The 16,812-nt window shown below is 45.0% G+C and overlaps 1 protein-coding gene across 12 annotated transcripts in view; it reads left to right on the forward strand.

Moving 5' to 3' along the window:
- Positions 1-2,634: 2,634 nt before the first annotated feature.
- The window catches only part of Arhgap17 (Rho GTPase activating protein 17), an 84,604-nt gene continuing 70,426 nt past the window's right edge, over positions 2,635-16,812 (forward strand). For 3 of the 12 annotated variants that reach the window (XM_027410294.2, XM_027410300.2, XM_027410297.2), the window contains exon 1: positions 2,637-2,826. In XM_027410294.2, coding sequence (XP_027266095.1) covers positions 2,774-2,826 — 53 coding nt within the window. In that variant the 5' untranslated portion in view covers positions 2,637-2,773. Of the gene's footprint in view, positions 2,827-16,812 lie in introns of all 12 variants that reach the window. The other 9 variants (XM_027410298.2, XM_027410303.2, XM_027410305.2 and 6 more) reach the window with 5 other exon arrangements.

The raw sequence follows: 16,812 nt of genomic DNA on the forward strand, positions 1-16,812 counted from the left end.
GCAACACACCTTAAGGGGCAGCTTCAGACTCATATCTTGAAGTTGTCTGACATGCCAGGAGGTGGTGGTACATGCCTTTAATTACAGCACTATGGATGCAGAGGCAGGTGGACCTCTGGGTTCAAGGCCAGCCTTGTCTACATAGTGAGTACCAGGATAGCCTGGGATATATCGAGAAACTGTCTTGAAAGACCAAAGCCAGCCAACCAGCCAAGCAAACAAAGAAATCCAACTTCATCTGTCAATATTGTGATCAAACTGACATTAAAATCCATTTGTAAAGCTAATACATGATTGGTATCACAATGTTGTGGGATATTTTGATTGTACTCTGACACTCCCAAAACTGCTAATAAACTTTACTTTGAATCAGAGGGCAGAGCTACTAGCTGACCAAAAATAGCAATAGAGATTTTGGAGGAATGAAGACATATAGAGAGACACAGCAAGGAGTAGGGAGAGGTTTAGAAAGATTTTTGGCCCTTTTAGATTGAGGAAGGAGAGAGAGAGGAGGTCACTGGTCACTTTCTGCCATTTCTCAGAACAATCAATTTCTTATCCCATATCTGACTCTGAGTCTTTTTTTTTAAGAGAAAGAATAATTAAACACGTCACCACAACTGAATGAAGACTGTACAGTGGTTTGTGATATATTGACTTCATGTTTCTCGTTGAGGTTTTACAACAGGCTGACCTGGAATTTGTGATCCTCCTGTCTCAGCTTCCGGAGTAGCTGAGATTCCAGGCCTGTGTTAGTTACCACAGTCTAGTTTCATGGTAACATCTGAATATAGTGACTCAATGGCTGACTCGTTTGGCAAATGATCTAGAAGCCCCATCTGTCTTGCTTTAATATGCCCTGTTGGGTGGGGTGACACAAGCCTGTAATTCTAGTATTTGGCAGGTAGAGGCAGGAGGATCAAAAATTTAAGGCCATCGTCAGCTGTATGAGATTCCTTCTCAAAAAACAAAGCCTTATTTCAAATCTCTCTGTTGTTACTAATGTTGATGATTGCAGTTTCCTGCCTGACCCAAGGCTCCATGCTTGAATTGTGATTACTGCAGAGTTTTAAGTTTCTTGTTCTTTGATCTCAAGATGTCCCCTGTATTATAGTTACTTTGCTCTCTGTTGTAAGCAATTGCTAGACAAGATGCAATGTTAGGGGGGAAGGGTTTAGTCTGGCTTCCGGTTGGAGGGATGTCCACCATGATGAGGAAGGCACCGCTGTAAGAATGTGATCCTGCTTGTAGGCCACTCGCCTCCACAGTCAGAAAGCAGAAGGCTTTGCATGCTCCTGGTTCAGCCAGCTTTCTCCTTTTTATACAGCCTGGGGTCACAGATGATGCAACACTGTGGCCCACATTTAGAGTGGGTGTTCCCATCTCAATTAACCTAATGTAGATAATTCTTGACAGACATGCGCGGAGATTTGTTTCTAAGGTGTCTCTAGATCCTGTCAAGTTGACACTTTAAACCATCACATAGCTTGTGAAGGAAGCCATAGTCCACCGGATGCAGGGAATATTGTCTACACAGAGCCAGGGCTGCAGGTCATAAAATTTGCCTGGTTCAGTTAGAGCAATGTGAAATGATCCCACCAAGTTTCCCCTCTCCACTGTGTCTGCGAGGGCTAGGAATCAGAACCCTATGGTCATTTAAGGCAGCAGGGACTCAGACCCATCAGTGCAGGGGCTGGTAAGGACCAGTTTCCTTTGGCTGTGGGCCTATGTGTATACTCTGTAGGTGGCCTTCATCTGATTGATCCTAGTCTTTTAGCTTTTCCCATGGACCAGTAAGCAGCTCCTGAAAAGAGCCTTCATGACACACTCTCTCCTGACACTTTGCCCTTTGTGCAGGACAGAGGGCAAGGTGTGCGGGTGTTGAGGGCCTGGAGCTCCTCGAAGGGTTGGTTCACCCCGCTTGATCTGGCTCGGCTCACTCCTGCTCTGCTAGGATATACTCTGGTCTGACCCACCAACTCGGCTTAGCTTTAACCAGATTTAGGTTCTGCTCGCACTCCCTTGACTTGGCCTCACTCCAGTAGGAACACCCTTTCTATTCGGCTTGGCTTGGTCCGGCTACTCCCTCTCCAGACTGGCTCGGCTCTGGGGTCCGGCTGGGCGAGGCACCATCTGTCTGTGTTCCACCCTGAGCAACCGAGCCGGGATTTACTAAGGCTCACCCGCGTTCCAGCTGGCCCCACTAGAGTAAGAACCCAGGTTGGGCTCAGCTCGCTGCTTCCAGCAGGGCTCACGCTAAGAACCGCGGGGATCCAGGTGCCCCGCTAGGTTTGGCTCCGCCCTTCTTGGGGGAGCCACGCTCGTCCATCCCTTATTGGCTCAACTCCACCCCTCTCCACTCGACGATTAGTTCGGCTCCACCCCAAAGTTCGCCTAGCTTTGGTGGTCTTGCTCCGCAAGACTTCTCTGGTTTCTGCCCGGCCGGGTCCAGCTCAGCTCCACCTATCTCGTTTCGCCCGGGTTCGGCTCGGCCCCACCCACCTCGCTGGTTCCCGCCCTGATCGGCTTAACTCCACCCATCGCACCTTCTTGACTCCACCTCTCTGGTTTCGGCCTTGTTCGGCTCCGCTCGGCCCCACTCGGTCGAGCAGGAGGGGCGGGCGACAGCCCTGGAAGTGACGCGGCGAGGGCGGGCCCGAGTTGTAGCCTCGGTCGCCGCCTCTCGGGCCGGGAAACGATGTAGGAGCCGCCAGACGGTCCCCAGCTCTCCCCGGCCCGAGCTCCGCGGCCTGTCGCCGCCGCAGCCGCCGCCATGAAGAAGCAATTCAACCGCATGAAGCAGCTGGCTAACCAGACTGTCGGCAGGCGAGTGCGCGAGGGCGGTCCTGCGCGCGAGGAGCCGAAGAACGGGGAGAGCCGGGCGCGGCCGGGCCTGGGCCAGCGGGGCGGGGGTCTGCGCCAAGCTGCGGCTTAAGCGCTGCCCATTGTCCTGCCCTAAGGACCATCGCCCTCGGGGGACCCACGCGAGCCCTTACTCCTCTCTGTCCCCGCCAGCCCGAGCTTGGCGCCTGCTGCGAAAACTCCGCAAACTTGTGTTCCTAACGCAGTGCCAGGCGCGCCGCTTTGGGGGCAGCGTTCCCAGGCTCTCCCAGTCGACCCGCTGTTGCAGCCTTCCTCCAGAAGAGCTTGCTGGTCACAGGGAACTGGAGGGGTGTTAATGCCAATGAAGTTCAGTCTCCCAGTGAAGGAATAGAGACGTGCAATCTCAAAATCCAGGCTATTGGGAACTTGTTGCGAGTTCTTGACGTTTACAAGTTTGGAAAGGGAAAAGGATGTCTTTTCTCCTCTTGGATGCGGAAACAGATATTTTGTTTCTTTGATACTGCTTGAGTGCTTGATAGGAAACATTGTTTTTTCTTTCTTTTTTTTTTTTTTTACATGAAAAGATACAGGAGAGACTGTAGATGAGTAGGCTGTGGAACAGGAGCGATTTGCGGTTTTTAAGAGCTTCAGGAGGCTGTTGTCATGTACTGTGCTAACTGTAACAAATATTTCAAGGTCTTGCAGGGCAGATAGCTGTGCTGAACCACTTTGCTGTTTATTCTGCACGGAGATAGATGAATTTTTCACAGCTCTAACGCTTTCTCTCCTCCCCTGGCAGTTAAGGGGAGTTTGGTTTGGTTGAAGCACGTGAGACACTTCTTTTTTTGTATATGTAGGAAAATACTTTTACTTCCTCTTGAGTTTTCTAAATTTGCTTTTTAGAATGTTTCATTTCCCTCAACTTTTTGCTAGGTTTTGTTACTGAGTTTCAAACAACAACAACAAAAATAACTCATGTAATTTTGGTATGCATTATCCTTTATCTAGAATCAGTCCCTGCCCCTTAAACCCAGACATGCCTACTTTACTGCTGCTTGTAGAATTAAAGAAAGAGGAAGATCAAGACAAACAATCCCAATGGCTCAAATGAAAAACATTATGAGAAATAATTTCTTCTGAGTTGTGCACCCCTTTCTCAGCCATGCATGGCAGAATCAAAACTTAGTGAATACCAAGATATATTTGTTAGGTTGCTGTTTATTTACTTATTAGACTGCTTTGTATTGTGTGGTACAAGGGACAGTTGCTGAAAGCTCTGTAGGGTTCTGTGGGCTCCTGCTTCCCCTTAGCTTCCCTTCCTACTTTTACATTCCAGCCATACCTACCCACTTTCAGTTTCCATGGGAGGCCTGTGTTTCTTCTGTATTATTCTCTTCCTGGACATCCCGGAAGCCTTTTTCACCACATCTAGCTGATAGCTACCTCTTTCTCATTCTTCAGGTCTCTCAGTGATAGTCTCTGTGCCCTATGAAGGTCCTTGGGGCATAATACCATACGCTGCCTGCTTTCTAGACTCAAACTCCCTCTTTACCTGTGTGTGTTGGTTGTTTGACTAAGCACTCTTGAGTGTCTTTCCTATGTGTCTTTGGTTCCCACGATTTGTGACTCCTATCTCATGACAGATAGCCTGTTGAAATTGTTAACTTCAGGAGTCTAGCTCTTACTACATTGCCTGGTGCTGTGGTATTAAGTTTGGGAAAATGTGAACAGGATAGAGTGGTGGTGATTCATACTGGGACAGTAATTCCGGCCCTGACCTTTGACTCTTTGAAAATCTTTATTGCTAGATGCCAGTGGAAGCTGCAGCTATTGCAGAGCTCTAAGGGTGTGGCAGCTATGAGACTCAAGTCAGAACATCTGTTTTTATTGGGGAGAAAACCTGTTGCTCTCTAGCTGTTGATTTCCTAGATCTCGATATCTCCCTCCCTCCCTCCCTCCCTCCCTCCCTCCCTCCCTCCCTCCTCCTGTGTGTGTGTGTGTGTGTGTGTGTGTGTGTGTGTGTGTGTGTGTGTGTGTTCCTATTTAAGTAACCCTAAGGGGTAGAAAGAAAAATAGATGACAAACCTGAGAATTATTATTGAATGGAGCCAGATGATTGATAGGCACCAGAAGCAAATACGGGTGTATTTGAGTAAAGATCTTTTCTAGCACAGATTTCTCCCAGCTGTGATCTGTATAGAGAAGGAATTTATATATGTGAATGCCCACTGTTTGTTTATCAGTGTATAGAGTTGTAGATGGTACCTTCTGGTGAGGTATTCCTGTAGGATGGAATGGCTCGTGAGTAACTCCACCATGAAGTTTCATAGCACCAGTAAGTGGAGGATTAGCAGTGCCTAGAAAGAATGAGCTGTTATGATGCAGTTTGTGTACAGAGGATGGATGAGTCTATTGGTGGTGTGGGCAAGGCTTACTAAGTGGTCTTATGATGTAGGTGCCCTAAAGAAGAGTAGTTGTTTTTGCCCACCTGATGTTTAGTGAGTCAGGTATTCAGTGAACACTGAGGCCACACTGCCACACCACTGAGTGTTATTAAAGAATCAGATAAATATGAGATTTCTGCCCTGGAGCTGCTCAGTAGACATGTAGGCAAGCCTCAAATAATTGTAAACATAAGATAAGCACATTCAGGAGGATGGCAGGTACACAGAGGAGAACCTGTCTGCCACTGGATGGAGGAGGTCACAAAAGCACCTGACAGGAGATATGAGCAGAGCCTTTTGTTTTAGTTCCATCTTCTTTCAAATTTTCTTGCCAGGGTTAGGTCTCTTCTGGTGATGAGGAAACACAGTTCAAGGTGCCTGAGCAGAAGGGAACTCATTGACTTGGGAGTAGTAGTCCAGACAGCACAGCTTTTGTTGAGACAGTCTCACTGTATAGCCCAGAATTCCCAGGCCTCCTGTCCTAGTCATCCCAGGGCTGGATTTGGGGGCATCCAGGAGGGTTTACTCTTTAGACAGGCTGGGTTCCCAGACTTCTATTATCCCCAGGGCAAGTCTCAGAGGAAAAGACTGCTTTGTGACTGTGGCCAAAGTCCCAGGATTGGCTCTGTTTCTGGGTCACATGCCTTTCCTGGGAAGTGGAATGGAGTCAACCCCACCCAAGCAGAGAGTGTAGGAGTGCTGCTTCCCCAAGGTAAACTGGGGTGCTCTTACGAGCAGAAGGAGAATGGACAGACACTGATTAGGCAAGCAAGAAAAACCCCATAGGGCTTTTTCAGTTTTGCTGTGGCAATGGAGAGTCATTCTCTCAGGAAAACTCTTAGCTTCAGATAACCTAGAGGAGTCAGATGGTACACCAGGGATCAGGATGGTAGTGGTGGTCGGAGAATATTACCTGGAGTCTGAGGAGGCTGTACATGAGGACCAGAAGTATGAAGTTAGGAAACGCCTTTGTCAAGAGAGGAAACGGGTTGGGGGGCATGTAGCTAGCAGTACATCCCTGGCAGTTTGCCCTGTGGGAGTTAGTCCAAGTGCTTTCATTTGGTAAATCAAGATTACAAACTCAGGTGTCTCAAGGGCCAGGGAAGGACTTCGGAGAACCTGAAGGGCCATGTTCTGCTAAGGGGGGTCTATGGGAATGTGGGTCCCAGCCTCTGGAGTTCACCAAAATTAAATTTTGGTGAACATTAGATGGCATTTTACTGTAGTATTTTCATTACATTACACAAAATTTTTTGAGGCCAGATGTGGTCTGTGGCTCTGTGTTGGCAGCTGTTTATCTCAGAGGACCTGGAGGTTACCACTTCCTGGTTCCTTCTTTACCTGATACCTTGGCATTGTTGGTTTTCTGGCTCTATTGGAGAGCTTATTTTCATTTGCTGAGATCTTTAATAGGGGTCACAGTAAATTTACCTTTCTACAGTGTGGCTAACCAAGGGCTGTGCCTCGCCACTTGGCCTGGTTCTCACCCATGGCGCCTACCATTTATATTTTATGAAGGAGGACAAATGACTCGCCAGTTTGGCACAGCTACTACGTGACCCACACAGGACATGGTGTGGGCCTTCTGCCCCTGCAGCCCGTGTACTTCTGACCACAGAACTCAGACTGCCCTTTCACCAGGAAAGATGTCATGTTTATGAACAAACATCTTTTTTTTTTCAAAGATTTATTTATTTCTTATGTGTACAGTGTTCGGCACCAAATCTCATTACAGATGGTTGTGAGCCACCATGTGGTTGCTGGGAATTGAACTCAGGACCTTTGGAAGAGCAGGCAGTTCTCTTAACCGCTGAGCCATCTCTCCAGCCCTATGAACAAACATCTTAAACATCGTGCATGACCACTAAGCCAATGCACTTCTCATAAGGAACTTCACCACATTCTCCCAGCACCTCTGGAGCAATGTTTATTACTGATTTAACAATAAGGAAGCCAGAGATCAATGAGGTCATGGAGTTGGTACATGGTGGAGTTGTGGATCCAAACTAGATCTCTGATGTTAAAGCAGACATACATGGTGCTGCCTCCATCAAATCTTGGAAGCTGTGAGTAGGATGTTGCTGTAATTCAGTGGCTCTAAGCCCGAGGCTGTGTTTCCTCAGGGGACACCGGGCCATCTCTGGAGGCTTTTAGAGGCTTTGCTGAGGGGAAGTGCTCTACCACTGAGCCATATTTCAGCTTTCTTGATAGTCACAACTTGGGTAGATGGGGCTGGTGTTGCTGCTGGCATCTTTTGCTGCCATCTAGTAGGTTAAGACATGAGTCCTCCTGAACAGTGTCAACAACAAGGAATTGTGCAGTACAGCTGCATTCGTGTTTCGGTTTAGAAACCTGACCTAGTCCTCTTTAGTGTTCTGGCTATATGAATGGTCGCAGCCAAAGATGGTATACTATCAGTTTGCAGGTCATAGATGTATTTTGTTTGCTTTAATCAGTGCTTATTCATTTATTGTCAACTTTAAAAATTAGTACTTTTCATCTGAAAAAATGTGGATCTCATGCTTCTAGAAGGATCTTGGGAATTCTGTCAGTATCAAATATCCCTGTCTAGTACAGGTCCTGGAGCAAGCCACAGCTTTCACATTGGGGTGGGCATTGGCTCCCTGTCTGCATAGCCCATAGCTGGTGGCCTTTACCTGTTTATAATCCTTGCTGACCCCTTCCTCTTCCTGATCATTGAGGTTTAAGGACCTCTCTAAGAGCAGTTGTTACTGCAGCAGGAATTCACTTTAGCCAAAGTGCATGGCTACCTGCTGATCTCACAATGGTTCCCTGCTGCCATGTTGCATAAAAACGTCTCTGTCAGGTAGTACTTCTTGTACGTGCATGTCACATACCAGCTCCTTGCTTTGCCTGCCACAACACTCTATTCCTCACTGACTTAATGGCTTCTTCCTTCCCCTTGGGTTTCACCTCTACCTCTCCCCCAGAGATCTCTGAACAGGGTACCTGAGGAAAGCTAGGTACCAAGCCCAGTGGTACCATCCTCCCTCAGATACAGCAGGAGTGGGGAAAAAAATCCACATCCGGGCATCATCTTAGTAGGATCATCTGAGGGCTGCCTTGGGAGTGTTGCAGGTTTCAGAATTCTAGAATGTTAAACAGCTTATTTATAGGTGTATGAAAATCCACACCCCTCATGGGGTGAGGGGGGCAGACAAAAAACAGCCACAGAAGGCTGTGGTCACCTAGCATCAACTTTATTTATGACGGCAACATGGAACTCTGTTATGAATCACCCCCATGACAGAAGTTCCTGGTGCTGGGCAAAACCCTCCATGGTTTACAATTGCAATGAAGGGTGCACCATGCCAGACTATGGAATACTTTGTATGCATCATTCTGTTTCTCAAACGTAGGTGGATACCATGGTAACCAAGTAAAAATCCATTGAAACAAGTTAATACATTCTGTCTACTCTGCATGTAATTTCCTGAAGGCCTAAGGACCCATGCATGGTTCCAGATGTGAAACCTTGAGGCCTTTGTTTTTGTTTTGACAAAGGGGTGTTGCTGTATAGGCCAACATGGCCTTGAACTCTTGATCTTTCAGCCTTAGCATTCTAAGTGCTGTGATGACAGGCATGCCTCCATGTCAGCTTCAGACAGATTTCAGAAATCAGAACTTTTCAGGCTCTGGAGAAGTAGTGTGCATATATGCTGGTGTTACAGGTAACTTCCAGCTGAGTCTGGGGTAACAGCTTCAAAACCAGCATGTTTCTGTAGCAAAATGTATGCATATAACTACCCCAAAGGATGTGTAAAAATGTAGCTGTTGATGGTAGCTTCTTGGCATCACAGGTCAAGTTTATAGTCAGTGGGTTTCAAGTATGTCTGGTAAGTTTCAAATTTATTTTTATTTTTGCACCCACCCCCAATGAAAAGGATTGTGGATCTATTTTATTTGTAGTAATGCATTTATATAAATGTCTGTAAGTCTTTTATTTCAAATAATGTCTTCCATACTCCAAGAAATCAGAAGCTGCAATTATTATTGTATGAGCAGAGATTACAAACTCAAGTGCCAGGCCAGATAAAGAAATGAAGTGAGAGATGGGTGTGAGAACAGGGAATGGTGGGGACTGTTGAACACTTGGCCATTTAAAGAGGTGGTTACATTTTAGCTCCAGCCACTTGTTGCCTTGGTGAATGTACATACAGTTTAGACACATCTCCCTTTTTAAAAAAGAGGGACAAACATATATTTTGTAAGTGTGCGGGCCTGTGCTCATGCACCACGTGTATGCAGGGGCCTTCAGAGATCAGAAAAGGCATCAGATCTCCTGGAACTGGAGTTATAGATGGCTAAGAGCCATGTGGATTCTGGGAACTGACCCCAGGTCCTCTAAAGATCAGCAAGTGTTCTTTTACTTCCTGAGCTGTCTCTCCAGCCCCCTTGCATCTTTCATTTTTAATGATGCACCAGAATGCTGATTTTTCTGTAAAGTTTTATGATACTTAAGTGTTAGCAACTAAAAAGAAAAAAAAATCTATGCATGTAAGGGGGAAAAAAAAAACCATACCTGCAGACTTTTATCTGGCCTTAAGCCGTCTGCTTTGACCTTATATATGTGAAAAGTTGTCAGTGGTGGTGGCAGTGAGCTACTTCTCAAGATGTAGACTGCTAATTTGTTAGTCATTATTATTTTTTACATATGTGGTTGTTCTTATATAAAATACCTTATAATAAGAAAACAAAAAAGCTGGTAGGTATTTTATTTTAGAACTGCCTTACTTTCTAGCCAGTTTGGATATTTTCCTTTTAATCTACCAGTTGAACTTAAAGTTATTTACCTTAGAAAAGGGAATGAAAGCCTTAGTTTAAAAAGAGGAGCCCTTGGAAGTGGAGAGATGGCTCAGACCTTAAGAGTACTTGCTGCTCTTTTAGAGGACTGGGTTCCTAGCACCAAAATGTCTGCTCACAGCTGTCTGTAACTCTAGCTCCAGGGGATCAAGTGCCCTCTTCTGCCTCTGGGCACTGCACACACATACATACTGACTGACTGACATACATACATACATACATACATACATACATACATACATACATACATACATACAGGCAAAGCATTCATAAACATAAAATAAAAATAAATAAATCTTTAAAAATGAGAAGCCCTAATCCAGCACTCGGGAGGCAGAGGCAAGTGGATCTCTGTGAGTTTGAAACCAGCCTGGTCTACAAGAGCTAGTTCCAGGACAGCCTCCAAAACCACAGAGAAACCCTGTCTCGAACAACAGAGAGAGAGAGAGAGAGAGAGAGAGAGAGAGAGAGAGAGAGCGAGCCCTTTTAAAAAACGAGTTAAGAAAGGTTGTGTTATGCTATTCCTACCTTTCCAAGACCTAAATGGTCCTATGTAACACTGCATACTCCTTGTATATTTGTCACTGGGTACCTTTAGGATTGGTTTAGGAACCTTATAGATGCTAAAATTCTCAGATGCTCAGGTCTCATTTAAATGTCATAGTGTTTGCTTATTGCCTTTGCTATTCTACATACTTTAAATCATCTCTAGGTACTTAGTATAATTAGTACATTGTAAATACTATATAAATAAATGTTATGGTGTATATTTTAGGGAATAATGCTAAAGGAAAAGTTGTTTAGGACAAAAGCAGTTTTCCCCAAAATATTTCTTACCCAGGTTGGTTGAATCCCCACATGGGAATAAAGAGGAAGGCCAACTGTATTGGCACCAGGAAGCACTGTTGGTCTCATCTCGTCCCAAACCATTCCCTGGTTGACCTCAGCCTCGTAACTCTCACCTCTTGGTTGATGGTTTGCAGTTTTACGCTCTGGTCCAGGCATTACTCCCCTCCCAGGTGATACTACCATCTTAGTCTTGAACATGTCTGGCTAAGTGTGCTGCAAAAATTGAACTCAATTGTGGCCTTCCTCCTTAAGTCCTCATTTCCTTCTTCCCTACACCAGGGATCACCAGGTTGGCCTACCGGCTAAATTCAATCCATACCGTTTTGTCAAAGAAGGCTTTTTGCAACTAGCAGTCACACTCTACAGTAGCAGGGTTGAGTAATTAGAAAGGTAACCTGGGTGGCCCATGGAACCCAGAGAATTTACAGTGAGTTTGCTGGGCTGGGGATGCAGCTCACCAGTGGAGTGCTTATGTGGCATTTGTGAGGCCCAGAGTTCTGTCCCCAATGACCATAAAACAGAACAAAATTTTTTTCTTCCTTCCCCAATGACGTGAATTCCACCACAACCCCCAGCCATTCTGCAAGTCCTGTTTTCCCCCTACATTTTACATGTTGTTACTGTCTTGAGCTTTCTCTCTCTCTCTCTCTCTTTCTTTCTTTCTTTCTTTCTTTCTTTCTTTCTTTCTTTCTTTCTCTCTTTCTTTTGGGGGGGTTGGTTTTGGAATTTTTGAGACAGGGTTTCTCTGTATAGCCCTGGCTGTCCTGGATCTTGCTCTATAGACCAGGCTACCCTGCAACTCAGATCTGCCTGCTTCTCCCTCCTGAGTGCTGGGATTAAAGGCATGTGCCACCTACCACCCACCACTCACCCAGCCCCTGCGGAACTTCCTCCTGTTCTTATCTTTTCACATGGTTTCTGTTCCTGATGGGCATCCTTCCTGTCACCTTAGTCAGCCTCTCATTTTTCACCTGACTGAAGATTGTCTAGTTTTGCTGGCTTAAGGAACACAGCAGTGAATTGTGTCGAGTAATAATGTGTTCTGTACTAATTGAGTCTTAGACAAATTCCAGAAGATAGAACAGATCTGTGGAAAACTGTGTCAGATCAGAAACTGTGTTGAGTAGGTAGATCCAAATTGCTGCAAATGAAATGAGAGAATTTTGCCGTGAAAACAGTGTCCAGTCTCTTTCAGTCAGTTGTAAGGGCTGTTGATCTTGGGTCACACCCCTTCATTGATGGCAGGTTTTTGGCTGTATTGTTATTGGGTAATGACTGTCCTAAGAAGCTTCTCTCTTCCACTCCCTTCCCATAGTTTTCCTTTTAGGTGTCTGCCTTATCGGAGATACCTTTTGGTCTAGTCGTCCATTTGATCTCTCCTTTAATGTTTCATTAGCATTCCTTCTCTAGTTTCTCATATTCTTTCACATGAGTCAGTCAGATGTATGCTTCATAAATGCTTTAAATCATAAGTCATGGAACAAATCAAGAGGGACTCAGGTGAACACAAAAATTTATATCAACAAATGTTGAGAAATGCACGGAGATTCTTCCAGCTACCTGTCACCTGTCAGCGTAAACATTAAGAATCCCACCAGCTTGGATTTCACACAGTCATTGGATACTTGCAGATGTATGGGCTGGAGTGGCTGATTGAAACCAAACCCAGCCATACCTGGGGGAATACACCAGAGTATTTCACTCACTGCATATGGGGGTGCTAAGATTGAAGATGTTGGGTGTAGCCCAGGGGTCTCTGACATGTGCCTGGGGGCGGAGGCGTGTGTTCAGTTAGGGCTTCTTTGGATACAGAATACCTAGACATCATGATGACAGGCTGATGGAGATAGGTGACAACAGAATTGCAACAGGTCAGAAATAATGTTAGGGAACCTGACACTGTATATTCTGTCCTTTAATATCTTCTGTTTATAAATCAGAAAGACAGCTATGTCTGCGTCTTAGCACTTTTGTTTTCAGGTCGCTCTGGTAGAGGATGGCTGTTGGCATGGAATGAAAGCCAGTATAGAGTGTAACTTTCAGAAATGTTAGAATTGCTGTGTCCCCCTTATTTTAAACCTTGTATTAACTGATTACATCTTTCCTCCAAAGAGAAATTTGGTTGTTCATTGAAATTCTGTTGTGTTATTATTGTATTTATCACAGTGCACTTTTAAAATTTTTTATACTTGTTCTTTTAAAAAAGATCTTTGATAATTTCATACATATATATAGTGGATTTTAGGTCTTTTTTACTCCCATTACCCTTCCTCTTCCTCCCCTTCCCAATGAACCACCCTCTTTTCAACAAGCCTCCACCCCTACTTGCATAACTTTTTTATGTGACCTACTGAATTTAATTATGATCATATGCATGATCAGAAATAGGTTAAAAAGAATGATGCCCCCTCCACTAGCAGCCATTAACTGCCCACAAGTACTTCAGTGGTGAGTAGGGCCTCACAAATTCCTCTGCCATGCATGATGGTGATTGGTCCAGTTTCTAGCAGGTTTATACCTCTCTTTAGACAATTGTAATACCCTCATTCTGTTTGCAATTTGGGATGTTAACAGTTAATAACGTGCCAGTAACACCCCCTGAACACCCAGATGTCAAGGTGAAAATACAGTCTTCTACCACCAGCAGCTCCTGGAGATAGGCAGTGTTGGTGGCTTGTGCCTCTTTGTAGCCTGTCATTAATTTCCTTTTCCAACTTGAAGAGATCATGGTTTGCAGATGACAGCAGTCAGATTTGGGGGCCCTTCTGTGTAGCAGCTAAGAAAGTGAAAATGATACTTTTGGGCTCGAAGTGTGGGAGCAGATGTGGGTAGGATGTGTAGGAGAGTGGCTAGGAGGCTGTGGCACTAGGCTGAGCAGTGAGGACAAGCAGACCTGAGGTGATGACACCTCAGACTGATGGGGAAAACAGTACTACAGTGTTCAAACTTCAGAAGGACAGAGAGTGGAGGACAATGAGCCATAGTTGGTGGCTGCTCCTTGTTGAAATAGGCCACATGATGACTCTGCATCTCTGTGTTGCGTGTCTAATACTCCTCTTTCTTTTGTAGTCTTTGGGTCTTCTGGGTCTTCTGTTGGCCTTCCTTGGTCCCACCGATACAGGATCTGCAAATGTGTGAGTGCCAGTTCTGCACTGTCTCAGTAACTGGTGGTCACAATCTAGTACATTAATTTTCAACCTGGGTTTAGCCAGTCCTTCTCATAGGATCATTTTCAGCCCCTCCCCCTATTTTTGTTTAAAAAGTATGCTGATGTTGCTTCTTTTCTAGCCTCTAGGGAATTTAAAATTCTGATTGTTTGGAGATTCATTCATTAAAATACTAATTGGGTATGATAGTGGTACATGCCAGAATCCCAGGACATGGGAGGCAGAGACAGGAGGATGATGAATTCCAGGCAGCCTGAGCTAGTGACAACTTGTCTGAAAAATAAAATAAGTAAGCCAGTAGTAATATTTATTGGGTATCTACTCTGTGCTAGGCCCTACTGATACAAAAATAAATTAGTTTATTTACCAGAAGTGTATGGTTTAGTAATCTGTGGGCTGAGCCTCAGGGAAACTTAGTAGAGGCAGAAGATCTACCTGGGGCCATACGGAGATTGGGTATGGCACATCTTTTTTTGTATACAGACTTTTATGTGCTTTCCAGGTGTTTTCTCTTTTTGTTTTGTGTTGTTTTTGAGACAGGGTTTCTCTGTATAACCACCCTGGCTGTCCTGGAACTCGCTCTGTAGACCAGGCTGGTCTCGAACTCACAGAGATCCACTTGCTTCTGCCTCCTGAGTGCTGGGATTAAAGGCGTGTGCCAGCACCACAGGTGTTTTCTGATTCTTGAAGACCTAACTACTTTTATTGGTTAACATGGGTGATATTAATTAAATATGTATATTTGACTAGTTACAACCGATAACTTCACTATATCTTTGTTTTACTAGTATATATGTCATCTGTTGTTTCTATTTTTTCTTTTTCTTTCATTTTCCTCCATCCTTTCCTGTCTTCTCTCCTCCCCTCCTTTTGGGAACAGAGTTGCTGCTCCTGTCCCTGTGTGATCCCCATGCCTTATCTTTCAGAGTAGTTGAGACCATAGAACATACCATTGTGGACTGGCTTTTTCCTATTATTTCTTTGAATGATTTCTTTTCCATCCTTTATTTGTTTAGACTCCAAGATATGTGTTGATGTATCTTTATTGTTGTGTGGAAGGTCTGTGAGTCTAATCCTTTTGGCTTTGCAGAAACCTAAGGAACACTTGAATCCTGTTTTACTTAGGGCTTTTATCGCTGCAGTCAAACACCATGACTGAAAAGCAAGTTGGAGAGGAAAAGGTTTATTTGACATATACTTCATGTTGTAAGTTCATCATTGATAGAAGCCACGGCAGGAACTTAAAAAGGGCAGTATCTTGGAGGCAGGAGGTGATGCAGAGGCCATGGAGGGGTGCTGATTATTGGCTTGTTCTTCATGGCTTGCTCAGTCTGTTTTCTTATAGATTCCAGGACCCAGGGATGGCACCACTCACAGTGGGTTGGACCCTCCCCTGTCAATCACTAATAAAATGCCTTATAGACTTCCCTACAGCCCAATCTTATAGAGGCATTTTCTTAATCGATGTTTTCTCCTCTCAGATGACTTTAGCTTGTATCAAGTTGACATGAAATTATCCAGCCCAACTCCTACTGAAATGCAAGTCTTATAATCTGTGTTACTCATTCCACTGTATTCAAAAACACAACATGTACTGTGTCTCCCTGTTTGAGTCTTTACTATAAGACTGATGGGTGAGTATTTTTGCAGAAGAAAGCAAACTTGTCCTTTAATGGTACTTTCAGAGCCATTTGGGGGAGGGGGAAGTTGACAAGTCAGCTCATACTGGAATGAGGGGTTCTTGTGGGTACAGGCTGAGAATGAACATAGCAGATATGCTTCTCAAATGTCGCCTGTGTTTGGAGAGGTTGAGGAGGGACCGAAGAGAGGGGCCATTGCAGTCTGGTGCTGAGGCAGGTGAAGGTGAGGTTTGTAAACTAGGAGAGAGAGAGCATCCTTCATGAAGATGACTGGATCCCAGTCCTCAGAAGAGTGGAAATGGTAACAGGACCTGCTAAGGAGGCCACTGCTGGGCTGACAGGTTTGTATCTCACTTTTTGACGTTTTTTGCTTTTTGAACTTATTCTCTGACATCCCAGGTGATCCACATCCAGCTGTCTTCAGGAACTATCCCTTGATGGCAGCTTGGAATATGTGTTTTTAGTAGGAATGTGTGTGTGAGGGAGGTGGGGGGTAGGAGGCAAGGTCTCACTGTATAGCCCAGGCTGGGTTGGGATTGACTATGTAACCCAGGCTGGCCTAGCCTGGAATTCATGGCAGCCCTTCTGCTTCGGCTTTCCACGTGTTTGAATGGCAGCCATGCCCCATGGTAGTTAGCTGTGAACTATGCATTTCTTCTAAGAGTCCCATGAGCCAAGTCCATTTACGTGGGCCCACTGTTCTGTGTGGCTGTCTGGAAGGATGCTGAGTTTTTAACTAGTCTGACTGTATGGAGAAAACAAATGCAGTTCAGACAAGGAACTGGAAGAAGATGATCAATGGCAAAGGACTTGAAATGGATTATTGGTGGTAGTGTGTTCGTGTTGCTTTTAAGGAAGTGGTTAGCAAGTCACAAGGCAATAGACTTAATTGTAGGCTCTGACTCCTCAGGCATTCTTTAAGAATAGAGGCTTTGCTGAAGATTTTAGGTGGAGGCTGTAACAGTTCTCGGGCCAGAACTCCTCCCACTCTCCAAGAGGATCTGTATGTAATTTCACAGGCTCCAGAGGTATCAAGGCCATAGACCAAGAGCAGCAAGGTGAGGA

Source organism: Cricetulus griseus, chromosome 3 (assembly GCF_003668045.3).
Source record: "Cricetulus griseus strain 17A/GY chromosome 3, alternate assembly CriGri-PICRH-1.0, whole genome shotgun sequence".
In the NCBI taxonomy this organism is placed as follows: Eukaryota; Metazoa; Chordata; class Mammalia; order Rodentia; family Cricetidae; genus Cricetulus; species Cricetulus griseus.